The sequence below is a fragment of the Ochotona curzoniae genome, unplaced genomic scaffold (genome assembly GCF_017591425.1).
Source record: "Ochotona curzoniae isolate NIBS_2020 unplaced genomic scaffold, NIBS_Ocur_1.0 contig_4501, whole genome shotgun sequence".
Taxonomy (NCBI): Eukaryota; Metazoa; Chordata; class Mammalia; order Lagomorpha; family Ochotonidae; genus Ochotona; species Ochotona curzoniae.
The window spans coordinates 13,381,245-13,395,834 of NW_024466307.1; the positions used below are offsets into that span (position 1 = coordinate 13,381,245).

Sequence of the window (14,590 nt, forward strand, 5' to 3'; positions counted from 1 at the left end):
CTCATTCACTCATTCCTAAGTCATTCATTCATGTGCTTTATGTTGGGCAAGTGCTCAGCAGCAGCAACACGAAACAAACTAAAGCCGCCTGGGCGCTCAGTGATTTCACAGTTGAGCAGCAGAAGTGGTTGCAAACAGGCACCCATGTGCTGAGTGTGGCTGCCAACACGTGCCAAGTGCATTCTGGGGGTTCTGGGAATGCCATCTAACAGTAGCCCAAGTGTACAGTCGAGGTCCTGGAGCAATCGCTGCCTGAATCTTAAGCAGGGGGTGGAGCGAGCCGAGCTACTGGGAAAGGGGAAGGCACTTCAGGAGTAAGTGCAAGTATGAGAACCATTACGCTGCATGAAAACTGCCGTCTGCAGAGGAGAGGGACGGAAACTGCAGCTGGAAAGTCCGGGACCAGACTGGTTGGCTCTCAGGGGCCTTATTAAAAACAAGGAGTTAGGGACCAGCATCATGCTGCCATCTGAGACAATAGCAGCCCTTATGAGCACTTTTTAACAATTGTCCTGTTTGCAAACACAACCCAAATTCTACTCAAACTGGCCCCTGAACCGAGCCCTGACTTTTTATAGCACTGATACCCTAGGCTTATCATAGTCTCTCTTCTTTTACCTCCTCTCAAATCTTGAACCCTTAAAACCTCGTGTCCCTAAAGGAAATTTAAACCCATTGTACTATTATGTTGTGAAGCTTTTCTTCAGTCTGTCAACTAATACTGACAAAAAAAAAAAAAAAAGAAAAAAACTTCCTTTTGAATTTCCTACTACTTCTTATGTCTCCCTGTTCACTAATGCACTTCTGATTCACTCCTTGAGACTAGAGACTTTGCCACAAAGGTTGGCCAGCAGAAGCATTCCACAGAGACTGAACAGGTGCAATGGACCATAAGCAAACACTGCTATAGAATGCTCAGCTTTACATAAATCTATGACAACGACAGGTACTTGAACCGCAGCTACAAATGCAGATCATTGTTACTGGCAAACTGAAGCAAACAAGTCCATTTTGTCTGTGTCACGTGAGTGTCATATTATACAGAAGTACGGAGTCCTTGACCTAGACTGCTTCCCTCATCCACTCCAAATGCATGCAAGAAAAAGAATTAATGCAGCATGGTGAGCTAGAAAACACACTACTGTGAAATTGTCCTCCTTCCTGGTGCCCCCTGTATGGCTCAGAATTTCAAAGCAAAACAAATGAGACAAAGGAAGAAAAATTACCACACCATACCAGCTACCGACAGAAACATGTCTCCAGGCCAGAATAAGAAATTATTTATTTCTCTGCCACAGGCACAAACCTTCCAGTACAGGAGCAATGTTTTTGCATTAGCTAGGACTGGCTTCATTTTCATTTCTCTTCTACTCTGTTTTCAGCTCGTGCATTGAACGCATGTTATCATGGAGAGTCACCTCCATTTATAAAAACATAAATTGGTGGGAACACATAACATGAGATCGTACACAGGGTATTGTCTTGTTTCCTGTTCCTGCAGCAAGCTATCTGAGACTGAGTGACTGCGAAAGGAGGAGACAGAGGTGGAGCAGCAAGTGAAAATGTAGAGGACACGTATTTGTCTAATGGTTCTGGGGGTTGAGAGCAGGCCTGGGTGCATGTAGTTGGGTTCCAGCCACCTGTGCAGGAGACCTGGACTGCACTTCCAGGTGCGAGCCTCAACCCAAGTCTAACCCAAGGCACTGCAGGCATTTGAGAAGTGAACCAGCAGATGGGAGCTCTGTCAGTCTGCTTGCCTCTATGTAGTTGTGAGTCATGTACCTGGGCTTGGTCTCTCAGAGATGCTATTAATAAAACTACAAAAAAAAAAAGGTTTAAAATTAAAAAATGAAAAGTGAATTCCTCACCATTTGGGAATGCATATCTACTTGAAAATGTAGGCCTTGTCTATTATTTCGTTATCAATACCGAAAAGCACTGAATACACTTACCCATTATATGTTTCAGACACACCAGCAAACGGCTGATTTTCACATTTGGCATAAACAAACACGAAACTGAGCACAAGTGCCACTCCAGACGTGGCCAAGGCAAACTTCATTGTATTCTTACATGTCATTTTGAATTTTGAGACAATGACCCCACCTAAAATCTGACCAAGAGCAGCTCCAGGAATTAAAATGGCACCTAAAGAGAAAGAAGACAGAGAACCTAAGGAAATGTCCACATTTAATCATTGGCTGGTAACAAGTAAGAAACAGCAAAAATGGGCATTAGAACAATTTAAACATACAAAGCTAGCCACTCAATACAGAAAGAGATGCATACACCAGTTGGCGGTTCAATTAAGGCATTAATTAAGTTTAATATTGAACTGTCAGACTGAACAGCCTTATGAACTGGAACAGTCTTTCTTCTCTCAGCCAGGACAATAGATCATCTAACATTATCCTAAAAAAGAATCTAGTATGGCTAAATGAAATCATCTAATTAAGTTAGAATAAGAAGAATGTTTTACCTCCAAGGGTAGCAGCAAAGCTGGATGTCAATCCAAATTGATTTTCAATAAATTTGGGTAAAAATGTGGCAAATCCAGTGGTAACTAAGGCTTCTGAAGAAGTTGATAGAACTAAACACATAAAGACAGTATTCCTCATCAAATTCTAAAGAAAAAATACAGTTCACCAAATGAATAATTATGATTCCACTACAAAGTGCAGCATGAGAACGTTAGCACGATGAAATGGCAACATCCTGAAATAACATAATATCATGAACTGTAAAGTTCCAGCATTTCCAAGAATTGAACAATGGATCATGAATAGATTCATTGATACAATGGTGAGAACATGTGTATGTGATACGTAGGAAACCTGTGAGAGGATTAATCATTACAGTGATCATGCCTTTACAAGGGACCAGGGGAAGGAAGCGAAATCCCCTCAGAAAGGTTTCCTTCCTCAGTGTCACTGTGAATCTTCAGGCTGTTTGATATTTTATTGTGCTTTGAAATCCCATGTCCACGACACAAAGAGTTCAAGACTGGGGGCAAGGGATGAGAACAGTCTCTATGAAGCAAGCACGCAGTATTGTCCCAGGATTAAAGGACTCTGGACTTAAGAACCTCAGATAGGTTTCAAGTTTAAAGAGCTGTAGACATTTGTGGATCTCTCAGAATATAATATACTATAGGGAAGAATACAGACACTTATTTTTTTTTAACATATGTAGTCATAAAATGAAAAACAAGTTCAAAGATATTCAACGCTGACACCAGAAACCTTCACACAACTGAGCAACACAACACAACACACACGCACGAATCACAAAGAGATAGGCTAAGAGATTTCCTGAGTCAGAGCCACATAACCTAACCTAAGATTAACAAGGATGACAAATGCAGAAAAAGTACCTGGATGGAGACATGATAATACCTTAAAATAAGAATAATAGTAACAGTAGAAAATAGTTACCTTCAATGAAAAAAAGATAACAGATTTCTAAGAACAATTAATGAAAAAAGACACTCTGGCAACAAAAGGTGGATTTCTGAAACTACAGATAAAGAAAGCAAAAAAAGTCCACAAACTTAGAAATAGAGTCAGATCCACACTAGCAGGGAACTCTTCAACACCAAAAACCACAGTGGCCACAGACACCTAAAGGAGAGCATCCCCCACCCCAAGTCCTCATCCTTCGGACAGTGAGAGACAAACAGCAAAGATACAGCTGAGCAAGCCAGCAACAAGATGCTACCCCCAGCGGCCCGAGTCAGAGGGCACAAGACCTCAGGGATGCAAGTAGCAGCGGTGAAAAAAGGCAGTTGAAATTAGAGGTTGCAAAATGAACAGAAATATATACAAAGGGCATTGAGTGACCCTAAGGAGATAATAGTAGTTTTGCTAAAATGCCACGAACAATCTCGGCATAGCACCAGAAAGTACATGTGCAAGGGGGAGGGGAGGGAGTGAAACGTGAGCTGCATGAAGGAGTAACAGCATGCTACGCTTTCATTTCAGAAGGAGCCAGAGAAAACAACAGTGATTTTTTAAAAAAATTTTAAAAGATAAAGTTATAAATTTCCTAAAGAATAGAACTTTCATGGTATTAAAAATCAAGAATGCTTTTCTGCTGGGTCTAACACATGGGATCCATAAAACATTGCTCCCTTTAACCTTAAATTCAAACCTGGTTACTACCGACCACCATCGCTTTGATGAGAGAAGAATGCCAATCTGGCATTCCTGAGTATATCTAGGATTCAATGGTAACTGACGGATCCATCACACAGGGGGTTGGCTTAGAATAATGGGCTAGTGCTTGTGTCTACATACACACGTATGTGGGTTTGTACATGTATGTGAGAGTATATGTATGTCAAGGAGAGAGAGACAACTAAAGACAACAGTTTCTTTTTACCTTTAGGGCAGCTGGGAAATCTTTAAAACTTTTTCCAAAATTCTCATCTGTGTACTGTGTTGAGCTGCTCTTAGTCTGATGAGTCTGGGAAACTTTGGCATCTTGGATTTTTGCTGTACCTAAAAACAAAGCCAATGCACCCGCTGTATCATTTCACTCTTATCCAATCCAGCTTCCTGCTAACGTGTCTGGGAAGACGGTAAATGTTGGTACAAGCGTTTGGACATAAGCCATTCATGTGGGAGAACTGGGTGGAGTTCCAAATTCCTGGCTTCAACCTGATCCAGCTGGGTCTGTTGCAACAAGTGGATGAAAGATCTCTTTCTCCCTCTCTCTGTTCGTGTCACTCAGCCTTTCTAATAAATGGTCAAATCTTTTAAAAAGAGAGACTGACAGCTCCACTTTAATGAGAAAAACTGAGTATCTTCAACCTAGAGAAGACTGCGTCTATAGAGAATGTATTTCAGTTACACAATGACACAAAAATATAAGCTCGGAGAAAGAAGAATGGGGATTCTTTCCTATGAACCTTTTCTTTTGGGACAATCCAGCACTGAAATACAGTATGATGATGATGATGATGATGATGATAATATAAAGCACTGTACAGCACCACAATTTAGGTGACAATTTTAAAAATCGGTACATTTACTTTCCATTACAATGAATTATCTTGGGCAAATGTGTCCCTGAAATTGGTGGCTTCCTGAGTTTAGAACAGTAGCTGAAGATATTGTATCTTGTTACACAAAAAAACGAGATTCTATATAAAGAATAAGAAGCAAGCAAGTAGTAAGGAGGTAAATATTGAAACTGTCCTTGATTATCAATGCACATATTAATAATTAAAACTACAAATATTAACACCACTACTCTATTTTTTTTTCTAAAATGAACAGACACTTGAAAGCTTTCATAGGCAGACAAGTCAGGTTATCTCACATAAACAGAGTGACCCTGTGGTCTTTATTAATCATGGAAAACAACATCTGACTTTGAATAACACTCCGAATTTAAAGTAAGCATGCATACTTACCTGGCAGATGTTTTGGGAAACACGAGAAGGGAATTATCAAAGACCAGGCAAAGAACCAGCAGATGAGGAATCCAATCCACCAAGCCCCGAGCCACCGCGGATCATCCTCGGTGACATCAATGCTGCCAAGCAGGGAAGCAAGATCAAGGTCAACACCACCTTACGGAAAGCACTCCGGCACGGCTACGGCTAAAGGCTGGGGTTTGAGCACACATGCACGTGGTAGAATGTTACCGTCATGGAGCTCTGATCAACAGACTAGTGGCTGAGGGGCCGGCATGGTGGCACAGCCACTTCAGCCACTTGGCAACACCACTACCTCATGAGAACCAGTCGAGTTCCAGCTGCTCCATTTCCCATCCAGCTCCCTACTTAGGTGACTGGAAAAGCAGCAGAAGATAGTTCCGAATGCCCAGGTCCCTGCCTCCCACATGGGAGACCTGTATGATGCTCCTGGCTCCTGAACAGACCTGGCTGTTGTAGCCATTTGGTAAGTGAAGAAGTAGGTAGAAGAAATCTCCCTCTGTCTCTTCTTTTGTCTATTACTCTACTTTCAAATAAATAAATCTTAAAAAAAAAAAAAAAAGCAATGGTTTACAAACCATTTTTTTTTTAAGTTACTTATTTTTATCAGAAAGGCAGATATTCAGAGAGGAAGAGAGACAGAGAGGAAGATCTTTCATGCAATGGTTCACTCCCCAAGCGGCCACAATGGCTGGAGCTGAGCCAATCCGAAGCCAGGAGCCAGGTCTCTTGCGTGGGTGCAGGGTTCCAAGGTTTTGGGCCATCCTCAACTGCTTTTCCAGACTACAAGCAGGGAGCTGGATGGGAAGTGGGGCTGCCAGGAGTAGGACCAACATCCATATGTGACCCCAGGGCATTCAAGACAAGGACTTCAGCCACTAGGCTGTCGTGACAGGCCCTACAAAACATTTTAAAATGGCAAATGTGACATTAAAATTTAAAATATTTAATAGTAAATATGACAAATATTTGAAAGCATAGAGTTTCCAAACATTCTTCATGCAACTTTGGCTAAGTTTTTCTCTGCTTCCATACTAAATTTAAAAATCTCATTGCAAATCACAATTAAAAGTCCACACAGCATGTTTCATTCTACCATTTATTTAAATTTAAAATTATTCTCAGCATGATTTGTTAGCACTAGTTTATATTAGGTCTCATATTTTAATATCAGCAGGCCCCTTCCCTACCATCCATCTAACTCTCCACTGAAGGGGAAGTGTCTTTTCTCACAAAGTGGCTCTCCCTGCTCTGCACACTCCTTTATCGTTTCCAAAAGATTAACTTAGGACCAGCAGCTCAGAGAACAAATCACAAACCCATGACCCCCATTTTCTTACTCACTGACCACGGCCATACAGAGCACACTGCAGTTACGACTCCTGGCGATAAAGTGAGAAAATATGGCCTTGGTGAAGGTCATTAACTCCTCAGTTCCGAAAAAGGAGAGGAAACTCAGTGGCACACAGGGGGGATTTTAAATCCAAGTGGTCTGTCTAATTCACGTCTTGATCACTTCACAACTTGCGTGTGTTCACTACCCCCGGGATTACCGGAAGCATTCAATAAAATGGTACATACTCTAAGTCAACATGCAAATCATACGTCATCTAGAACACAGGACAGGACAAATGAACGTTAATTGCTAGCACTTGTCCTTGTCCCTAACAAGAGGGTGGCCCAGCTGTGACCGCTGTGTATTTATTGGGGCTGTTACAAAACTTCCGAGATGACAGATCTTGCAGACTCTATCGGCTAAACCCACTAAGAACATAAACAATTTGTATTAAATTCGGCATTTTGAACCACTTCATGGCCTAGGTATCTGTTTTTCATTTTAATTTCACCGTATGATTCCACTGAACACCTTCCTCTAAAAGCAACCGTCCCATGCAGACCTGGTGCGGCAGGGGATGTGTGAGGAAACAAGCTGGACACCCCTACCATGCATCGGTTCATGGGTGCTCTCTGAAACGTCCTCAGGCTGCCCTGGGGGAGCACTGGGTCGCTGTGACGCCAGCAGGGTGAAAAGAAGCAGAATGCAAATAAATGAAAACCAGCTCCTGCCTTGCCTTTGTCCCAACGCAGCATCAATGTACAGGGTGAGCAGCTGTCCTCCCAGCACGTAGCCTATGGCAGGGCCTAGGATCGACATGGAATAGCCAATTCCTGGGAGAAAAAGACACTGGAAATAGTCACACGTGCATCCTCACACAGCATGGCTCATCACAGTGAAGACAGAGAGACTTCACCACAGGGACAATCACATTTACATCAAAATTATACAAACGGCCGTGTCAATGGTATCTTCCAACCAACAGCAATCGAGGATCCTAACACGTACAGCTCAATACAAAACCTAGTGGGAGGAGTGACAACTCCAAGAAGCCACACAGCCATAAACGTACGGAAAGCTGTGGTAACAGGTGGAAGGGGTAGTCCATCTGTTCTTATTCGTTATTGAGAGGGCTCACAACTCTTGTTTATAATCTCCTGGAAGAAAAGCAAGTGAAACGAGAAGGCTTTTCACTCCCCTGTGCTCAGCATTCCTCCTTCTACACACGGAAGCTGATCTCAAACCTGGAGCTGCGGAGAAGTCTCCCATGTCAGCAGAAGCCATGACTTAGACTTCCTGAGTGCAGGAACCAGCCCTGATTTTACTCATTTAGCTCATTTATGTCCGAAATTTAATAGCTTTGCGATGAACAATTGAAAAAAAAACCCATACATTCACTCGCGTCTTAATGAGCAATCCCCATGCAAACATTTTAACCACTGACATTCTCCTAGCAATACATCAAAGAACAGGAAACTTCAGTTTATACCCAAACCTAACCTGTATCTCTGACAGAAATGATCTCCATTCTAGCTACATCTCCAAAGATCACATAGGATGATCTGAAAATATGTAAGAACTTCCTTTGATTTGCCAACTACCTTAACTTATTCTACAACTATATCATCGGCACGTAAGTTAAGGAATGCTACTTTCTGCAGGTATTTCACTTCACAAAGTCCATGGGAAAATACAGCTAAACAGTAAGTTTATATTGGTGCAAAACACATTTTGGAAACCATGCATAAGCTTGAAATAAAATGAACTTTTCATAGGGTTTTAAAAATACTCTTCCTCCCTTTTTCTTTCCCTCCCCCTTAGATCAATCAAAATGATAGATTTTTTAAAATTATGCCGTAAGTGAACATGGGACCATTAAGAGTTCGATGAGTATTTGTGGGAACATCAAGGGAAGAAATTTAAAAGACACCTGTGCTCACAGAAGGAAGAGCATTAAAGTGTAATTCTTTTACAAACATATGTTTGGGCTTGTGTGTGTGCGCGCACACAAAAGTTTGATTTGAAATGGAAAATCCCATGGAATTTCTGAGCACTTTCTCGTGGTTTCTTTTGTGGATGTTAGTTATGTAGGAGTAATATCGCACCAAACAGTGGAGCTCATGCCCAAAGCAAGCCAACAAGCAAAACAGCACGCATTCATTGACCGGCTGGGTACAGCAGCCAGGAACCCAACAAGTAAGTCATCCGGCATGGATTTCACACAACCATCTATGCAATTACAACTGACGTTTTATAGAAGTCTGTGTTATCCTCGACTTACATCATAAACGTATTATGTAAGAAAATCCTACTGAGACAGCCATGAATGGGAATAGCTCACCGATGTAGAGAGAAGCCGTGTGCGTGGGCGCTGAGTCATCGATGAAGGCTGTCCCCAGGGTGTAGAGAGGGGTGCCGCCCATGCCCAGCAACAATTGTCCCAGGATGAAGACATACAGATAGTTAGAGAGCGAGGACGCTGAGGAGGTACAGCTGGTGCTGTTCCGTGCTGTTAAACAAGTGTCTTTGAGGAGAAAAAAAAATGTTTGTGAGTATACAGAAATGTAATAATTTATACATTAATTTGACAAATTAAACTCGCCGAACATAACTTTCTTTATTTCTTCCAAGAACTTTAATTTGACTGTCTTTAAACTACTTTTAAAACTGTAACACAACGGGCCTGCCGAGGTATCCTAGCGATTAAAGTCCTCGCCTTGCACACACCGGGATCCCATATGGGCACCAGTTCTAATCTCGGCAGACCCACTTCCCATCCAGCTCCCTGCTTGAGGCCTGGAAAAGTAGTGGAGGATGGTCCAAAGCCTTGGGACCCTGCACCCGCATGGGAGACCACGAAGCAGGCTCCTGGCTTCGGCTCAGCTCAGCACTGGCCGTTGCCGTCAGCTGGGGAGTGAATCATTGGACAGAAGATCTTTGTGTCTGCTCCTCTCTTACTTTCCAATTTAAATAAATAAATAAATAAATCTTAAAAAAAAAAAAAAAACCTGTAACACTGTTGGAGAAAATGTATGACCTATCACCATGCCAAAATTCAGAAAGTACAGGACAAAATCAAGAAACAATACCGTTAAACTCTAAATAAACTCAAATAAACTGATAAATACAAGTGAAGCTGGGGCTAACAAAAGGAAAGCTTTCAGATTAGGGGGGAAAAAAAAACCTTTATTTTTTCCAAATCATAACCATACTCAATTTACCAATCTATACTTCAAGCAAATTAGAAAACAGTGCTTAAGATGTAGACTATTTGGGCCAAAATAGTAATCCTACATAATTATTACAAAGCAGCAAGGCTGTAGTAATAGCTAACATATATAGCTCAAACTATTTTATAAAATTTCATCCAATAAAATGCTTATAAGCTGTAAGATATTCTTTTGAATATCTAAGATTTGATCAAAATTGTTTTTAGAATCACAATGAAAATAAAAACCCAATATTATAGCATTTCCCTGTTTCTCAAATCCATCTGTTGAGTATTAACGGACTAATATTCTTGTTAAAAATTCTATTCTCCTGGAGCAGGTTAATTAAGTCACCACCCACAAAGCTGGCATTCCATATCAGAGCTCCACTTCCGAATCAGCTCCCTGCTAACCCACATGGAAAGGCAGCGGACGACAGCCCAGGGCCCCAGGCTCCTGGCAGCCATGTGGGAAATCTGGATGCAGTACAAGCTCTGGGCTTTTCACTGGACGAGCCCCGGCCATTGCGGCAATGTGGGCAGTCAACCAGCAGGCAGACCTACCTGTCCGTCCTCCTTGCTTTCTGTAACTATGTCTTACAAACAAGTAAAATAAGATCTAAAAACAAAGCAAAACTACCACCCCTTCCCTTAGAGCCTGATGCAGTACTGAGAAATCTGCATTTTAACCATGGCCTCAGCTAACCCTATTTTTATTACCTTGATATCAAGTCAAGTCTATTTCTTCAGATAAGGAAACGCCCCTAAGCACAAATGCTGAGATTCTCTCCTCTCTCTCTCTCTCTCTCTCTCTTTTTACATTAGCTAAAAAATGAAGAAATTTCTTTCATGCTCATCAAAGTGGGAGGGAAATTAATGCTCACATTGATATTTTGAAGCCCTCTCTCCAACGTCGGAGATTCCTACATTCACTTAATTAAAGATTGATGAGAGAACAGTGAGATGGCTCAATGACTAAATCCTGAATTCCCATGCTCTGGGATCCCATATGGTCGCCAGTTCTAATCCCGGCAGCCCCGCTTCCCACTCAACTCTCTGCTTATGGTCTAGGAAAGCAGAAGAGGATGGCCCAAAACCTTGGGACCCTGCAACCGCATGGGAGACCCAGAAGAGCTCCTGGCTTCTGGCTTTGGATTGGCACAGTACCAGCCAATGCAGTCACTTGGGCAGTGAAGCATCGGACGGAAGATCTTCCTCTCTCTCTCTCGAAAGATAATTGGTGCTAGTAACTCACCTCGAACCACTGCACTGATGTCACTTTCCAGGCTGGGCAGGCAATGGGTGTGAAAACCCTGGTGTCCGTAATCATACACACACACACACACACACACACACACACATATATATATATATTAAAGACATACACACATATATATATTAAAGACATATATTCTAAAGGCAGAGTGACATAGAGACGGAGAAACAGTGAGAGATCTTCCACCTGCTGCATCACCTCTCAAATTCTTTCAACAGCTGGAGCTGAGCCAGACCACAGGCAAGAGTCAGGGACTCCATTCTGTTCTCCCACATCTGCTGCTTTCCCAGGTGTGGTAGCAGAGAGCTGCACCGGGAGGCAAGCGGACTCAAGCGGAGCTGCCAGGACTCAAGCAGACACTCATAGGGGATGCCAGCATCCCAGGCAGCGAGCTAACCCACCATGGCCCAGTGCTGGCCACTCAGTGTCCACTTGCTTCCAATGGGTCGTGACAGCTGCAGCTGGCTCAGGCGAAAGCCAGAAACTGGAACCACATCCAGGTCTCCCACATGGAGGGCAGGGGTTGAAGTCTTTGGGCCATTTTGCACCATTTTCCAGGTACATTCTCAGGGAGCTGGATGGAAAGGGGAGCGACCACTTTCCCACCCACGTGGGAAGCCAGGGCTCCGGGCTGCAGCTTCCTGGAGCCACAATCCCGGCCCCCAAGACGCACGTTCTTAAAGCAGCGGATTGAACAACAACATCTTAAGATTTACCAACATGTATTTCATGATTTACTATATTTTCTTAGTTCTTTTTAAAATAACATCCGTTTTTTGAATAACGAGCATCTATCTTTTGTGCTAATCTGGAAGGGATTTTACTTACGGGTGTATTCTGTGGGGTTTTGAGGTTTACTTTTGCTTTGAGAAAAAGAAATCCTTGAGGTTTGAACATTTCAAGCAGCACTGAAGAAAAGCAAGGCAGGGTGGAGGGAAGCCATCTCCCCTACTGCCTTCACTTTACGCCCGGCCCCGTAGGTCACTTTGATGAAAACCACCTTTGTTTGAAGTTGCTTCTACATTTTCAGTTAATTAATCACTCATTTATATGTTCAACATTCCTTTTCAATTTTTTTTTTAACACAAGAATGGCCGTATTAGAACACCATCCTTCTATTCAGCAGTCTTCTGGCTTTCACTGTTATGTCACTAGCATATTGAATACCAGCACATCAAGCTCTACTTGAGTTGCTTTCTCGGCACTGTTACCATGTACACAGTAGAAACGTCCTCTGGCTCGTGAGTCTAGTCCACCACAGATATTTATAATGAATCATGCCGTATGTATTATTAATAATAATCTGATTATACATTTATCTAGATCCCTGTTTACTGATCTTATTACAAACAAGGTTGTGATACGCAAGTTTACCTTCGGCACCTCTGTGCCAACCTGCCTGTTCCACAAGTTATACACAGTGCAAACACCCACGTTCTGATATCGTTGATTTGCCTTATCACAACGTTACTCGAATATACGGCCCGGCTGACAGTGCAGCAACATTTGACACAATGAAACTAAAGTCGCAGTCAAAGTCATTGGCTCACTCACTTCCCGTAACTTTACTTCTTCAAAAAAAAAAAAAATGAAATGAAGTATTTTCCTATAGGATTGTTTCCCGTGAGCACCAACTGTTCCGGTGTATTCGATTTCCTTGATGACGGTGTAGAACTGCCACATTTCCTTGTTCTTCATACATACAACAGTTTTCAGTGGAAGCACACAGGCGCCTGTACTAAGGGCCCACGGGGTGTGGGGCTTGATCTCAGCTGCTCTAATGGAGTGCCAGCTCCCTGCGAGCCCTCCGCAGCACAGCACCTGCCGCTTAGGGCCGCTTCCCAAGGCTGGAGGGGGTCGGCAGCTCAGCTGCAACCCATTCTACACTCTGCAGGGGAAGCCCAGCTGCTCAGCCTTTTTACCTAATCTAATACAAACAACACACACACCTGTGTGGCGGGATCACCTCCACTGCTGACCAGCCCTGCTCCCCGTCAGTAAGTACGCTGGGAGACAGCAGTTACGTGTGGGAGACCCAGTTTCTGCAGATGTTCGGGATGTAAACAGGTAAACAGGAGTGTGATCTCATTTCTCTCTCTCTCCCTTCCTCTCCGCCTCACCCCAGTAAAAATAAATACTTTAAAATGTTTTTCCAACCCTGACTGAAGACAAGCAATATGATCATTCAATCATTTAAAATTTTTTGTTGTTGTTTTTACTGGGGAGAAATAGAAACACTCTTATTGGACAGAAAGAACTGGGGAACCTTTCCTGGAATAGATGAAGATGGACCAATCATTTACAAGGACTTACAACATCGCAGGAATATGTGACGGGGGGGGGGGAGTCATTCAACATCAATTTTCTGTGCTATAGTTACTGTACTTGATGAAAGAGTGTCACCTTATGAGACAGCTCCCAAACAACACTAATCCAGAGAGAATGAAGTAACAGGTGCTGTGACTCAAACAGTTCACGGGTTTCCAAATTGCCACTCAGATGAAGGCATGGACAAATATTTGACCATAGTTTAAGGAATTAGGTGGAGCAACATTTTTGGTATCAGAAGTGTTTCATTCAAAAAGACCTTAAGATTATCAGAAGCAAGTATAAACTACCGCCTAACAATGTATGATTGCAGTACTGCAGTGGATAAGAGTTAACTTCACCTTTTCAGTGAGTTACACAGCACTGTAGTTTTAGAAACTTAAAATTCTGGAAAACCACTTTTGAACAGTCTGCGATTTAACAACATTCCGCAAGAGGGCGCTCCTACACTGTTTATGAGACTCAGCTCTCCGCTTAATGGACAAGCCAGGAGCCAGGTCTGCTCACTAATTTAATTTGCATAGCTGAAAAACAAGAGAAAAAAAAAAGCTCATATTGTTATGCCAACTATTTAGAGGTAACTCCAGCCCTGAATCCTTCCCAAAGGTCCACAGCCTTCTCCCAAGGCATCTACACTAAACATGTGGAGATCACAACCCTTTCCAGGTACAGTCAGAGACAGAATGCTTTCCCTAGCCATATTTCCCACACCTCCCTGATTTCTGAGGGACGCCTACGTCTCCTGGAGCAGACAGTGAAGTTGCAGATTCTTCTGGGCACCCCGGCCTCTGTAATCACCTATAGCAGGGCCACCTTCCAAGCAGCACTAACCACCCACTGATTCACTCCCCAAATGTCTACAACCAGACCACGATGAGGCCGGTTCCGTGAACCAGGAGTCACATCTAGGTCTCACACATGGATGGCAGGAATGTGGGCAACCACCTGCTGCCTCCCAATGATTAGTGGAAAGCAGAAGAACCAGGACCTGAAACAGACTCC

The 14,590-nt window shown here is 42.8% G+C and overlaps 1 protein-coding gene across 1 annotated transcript in view; it reads right to left on the bottom strand.

The window, feature by feature from the left end:
* The window catches only part of SLCO4C1 (solute carrier organic anion transporter family member 4C1), a 43,534-nt gene that overhangs the window by 10,318 nt on the left and 18,626 nt on the right, over window positions 1-14,590 (bottom strand). The window contains exons 3-8 of the mRNA XM_040986093.1: window positions 9,118-9,300; window positions 7,513-7,609; window positions 5,417-5,538; window positions 4,381-4,499; window positions 2,480-2,624; window positions 1,953-2,148 (exon numbers count right to left, since the gene is read on the bottom strand). Of these exons, the coding sequence (XP_040842027.1) occupies window positions 1,953-2,148; window positions 2,480-2,624; window positions 4,381-4,499; window positions 5,417-5,538; window positions 7,513-7,609; window positions 9,118-9,300 (862 nt within the window). The remainder of the gene's footprint in view (window positions 1-1,952; window positions 2,149-2,479; window positions 2,625-4,380; window positions 4,500-5,416; window positions 5,539-7,512; window positions 7,610-9,117; window positions 9,301-14,590) is intronic.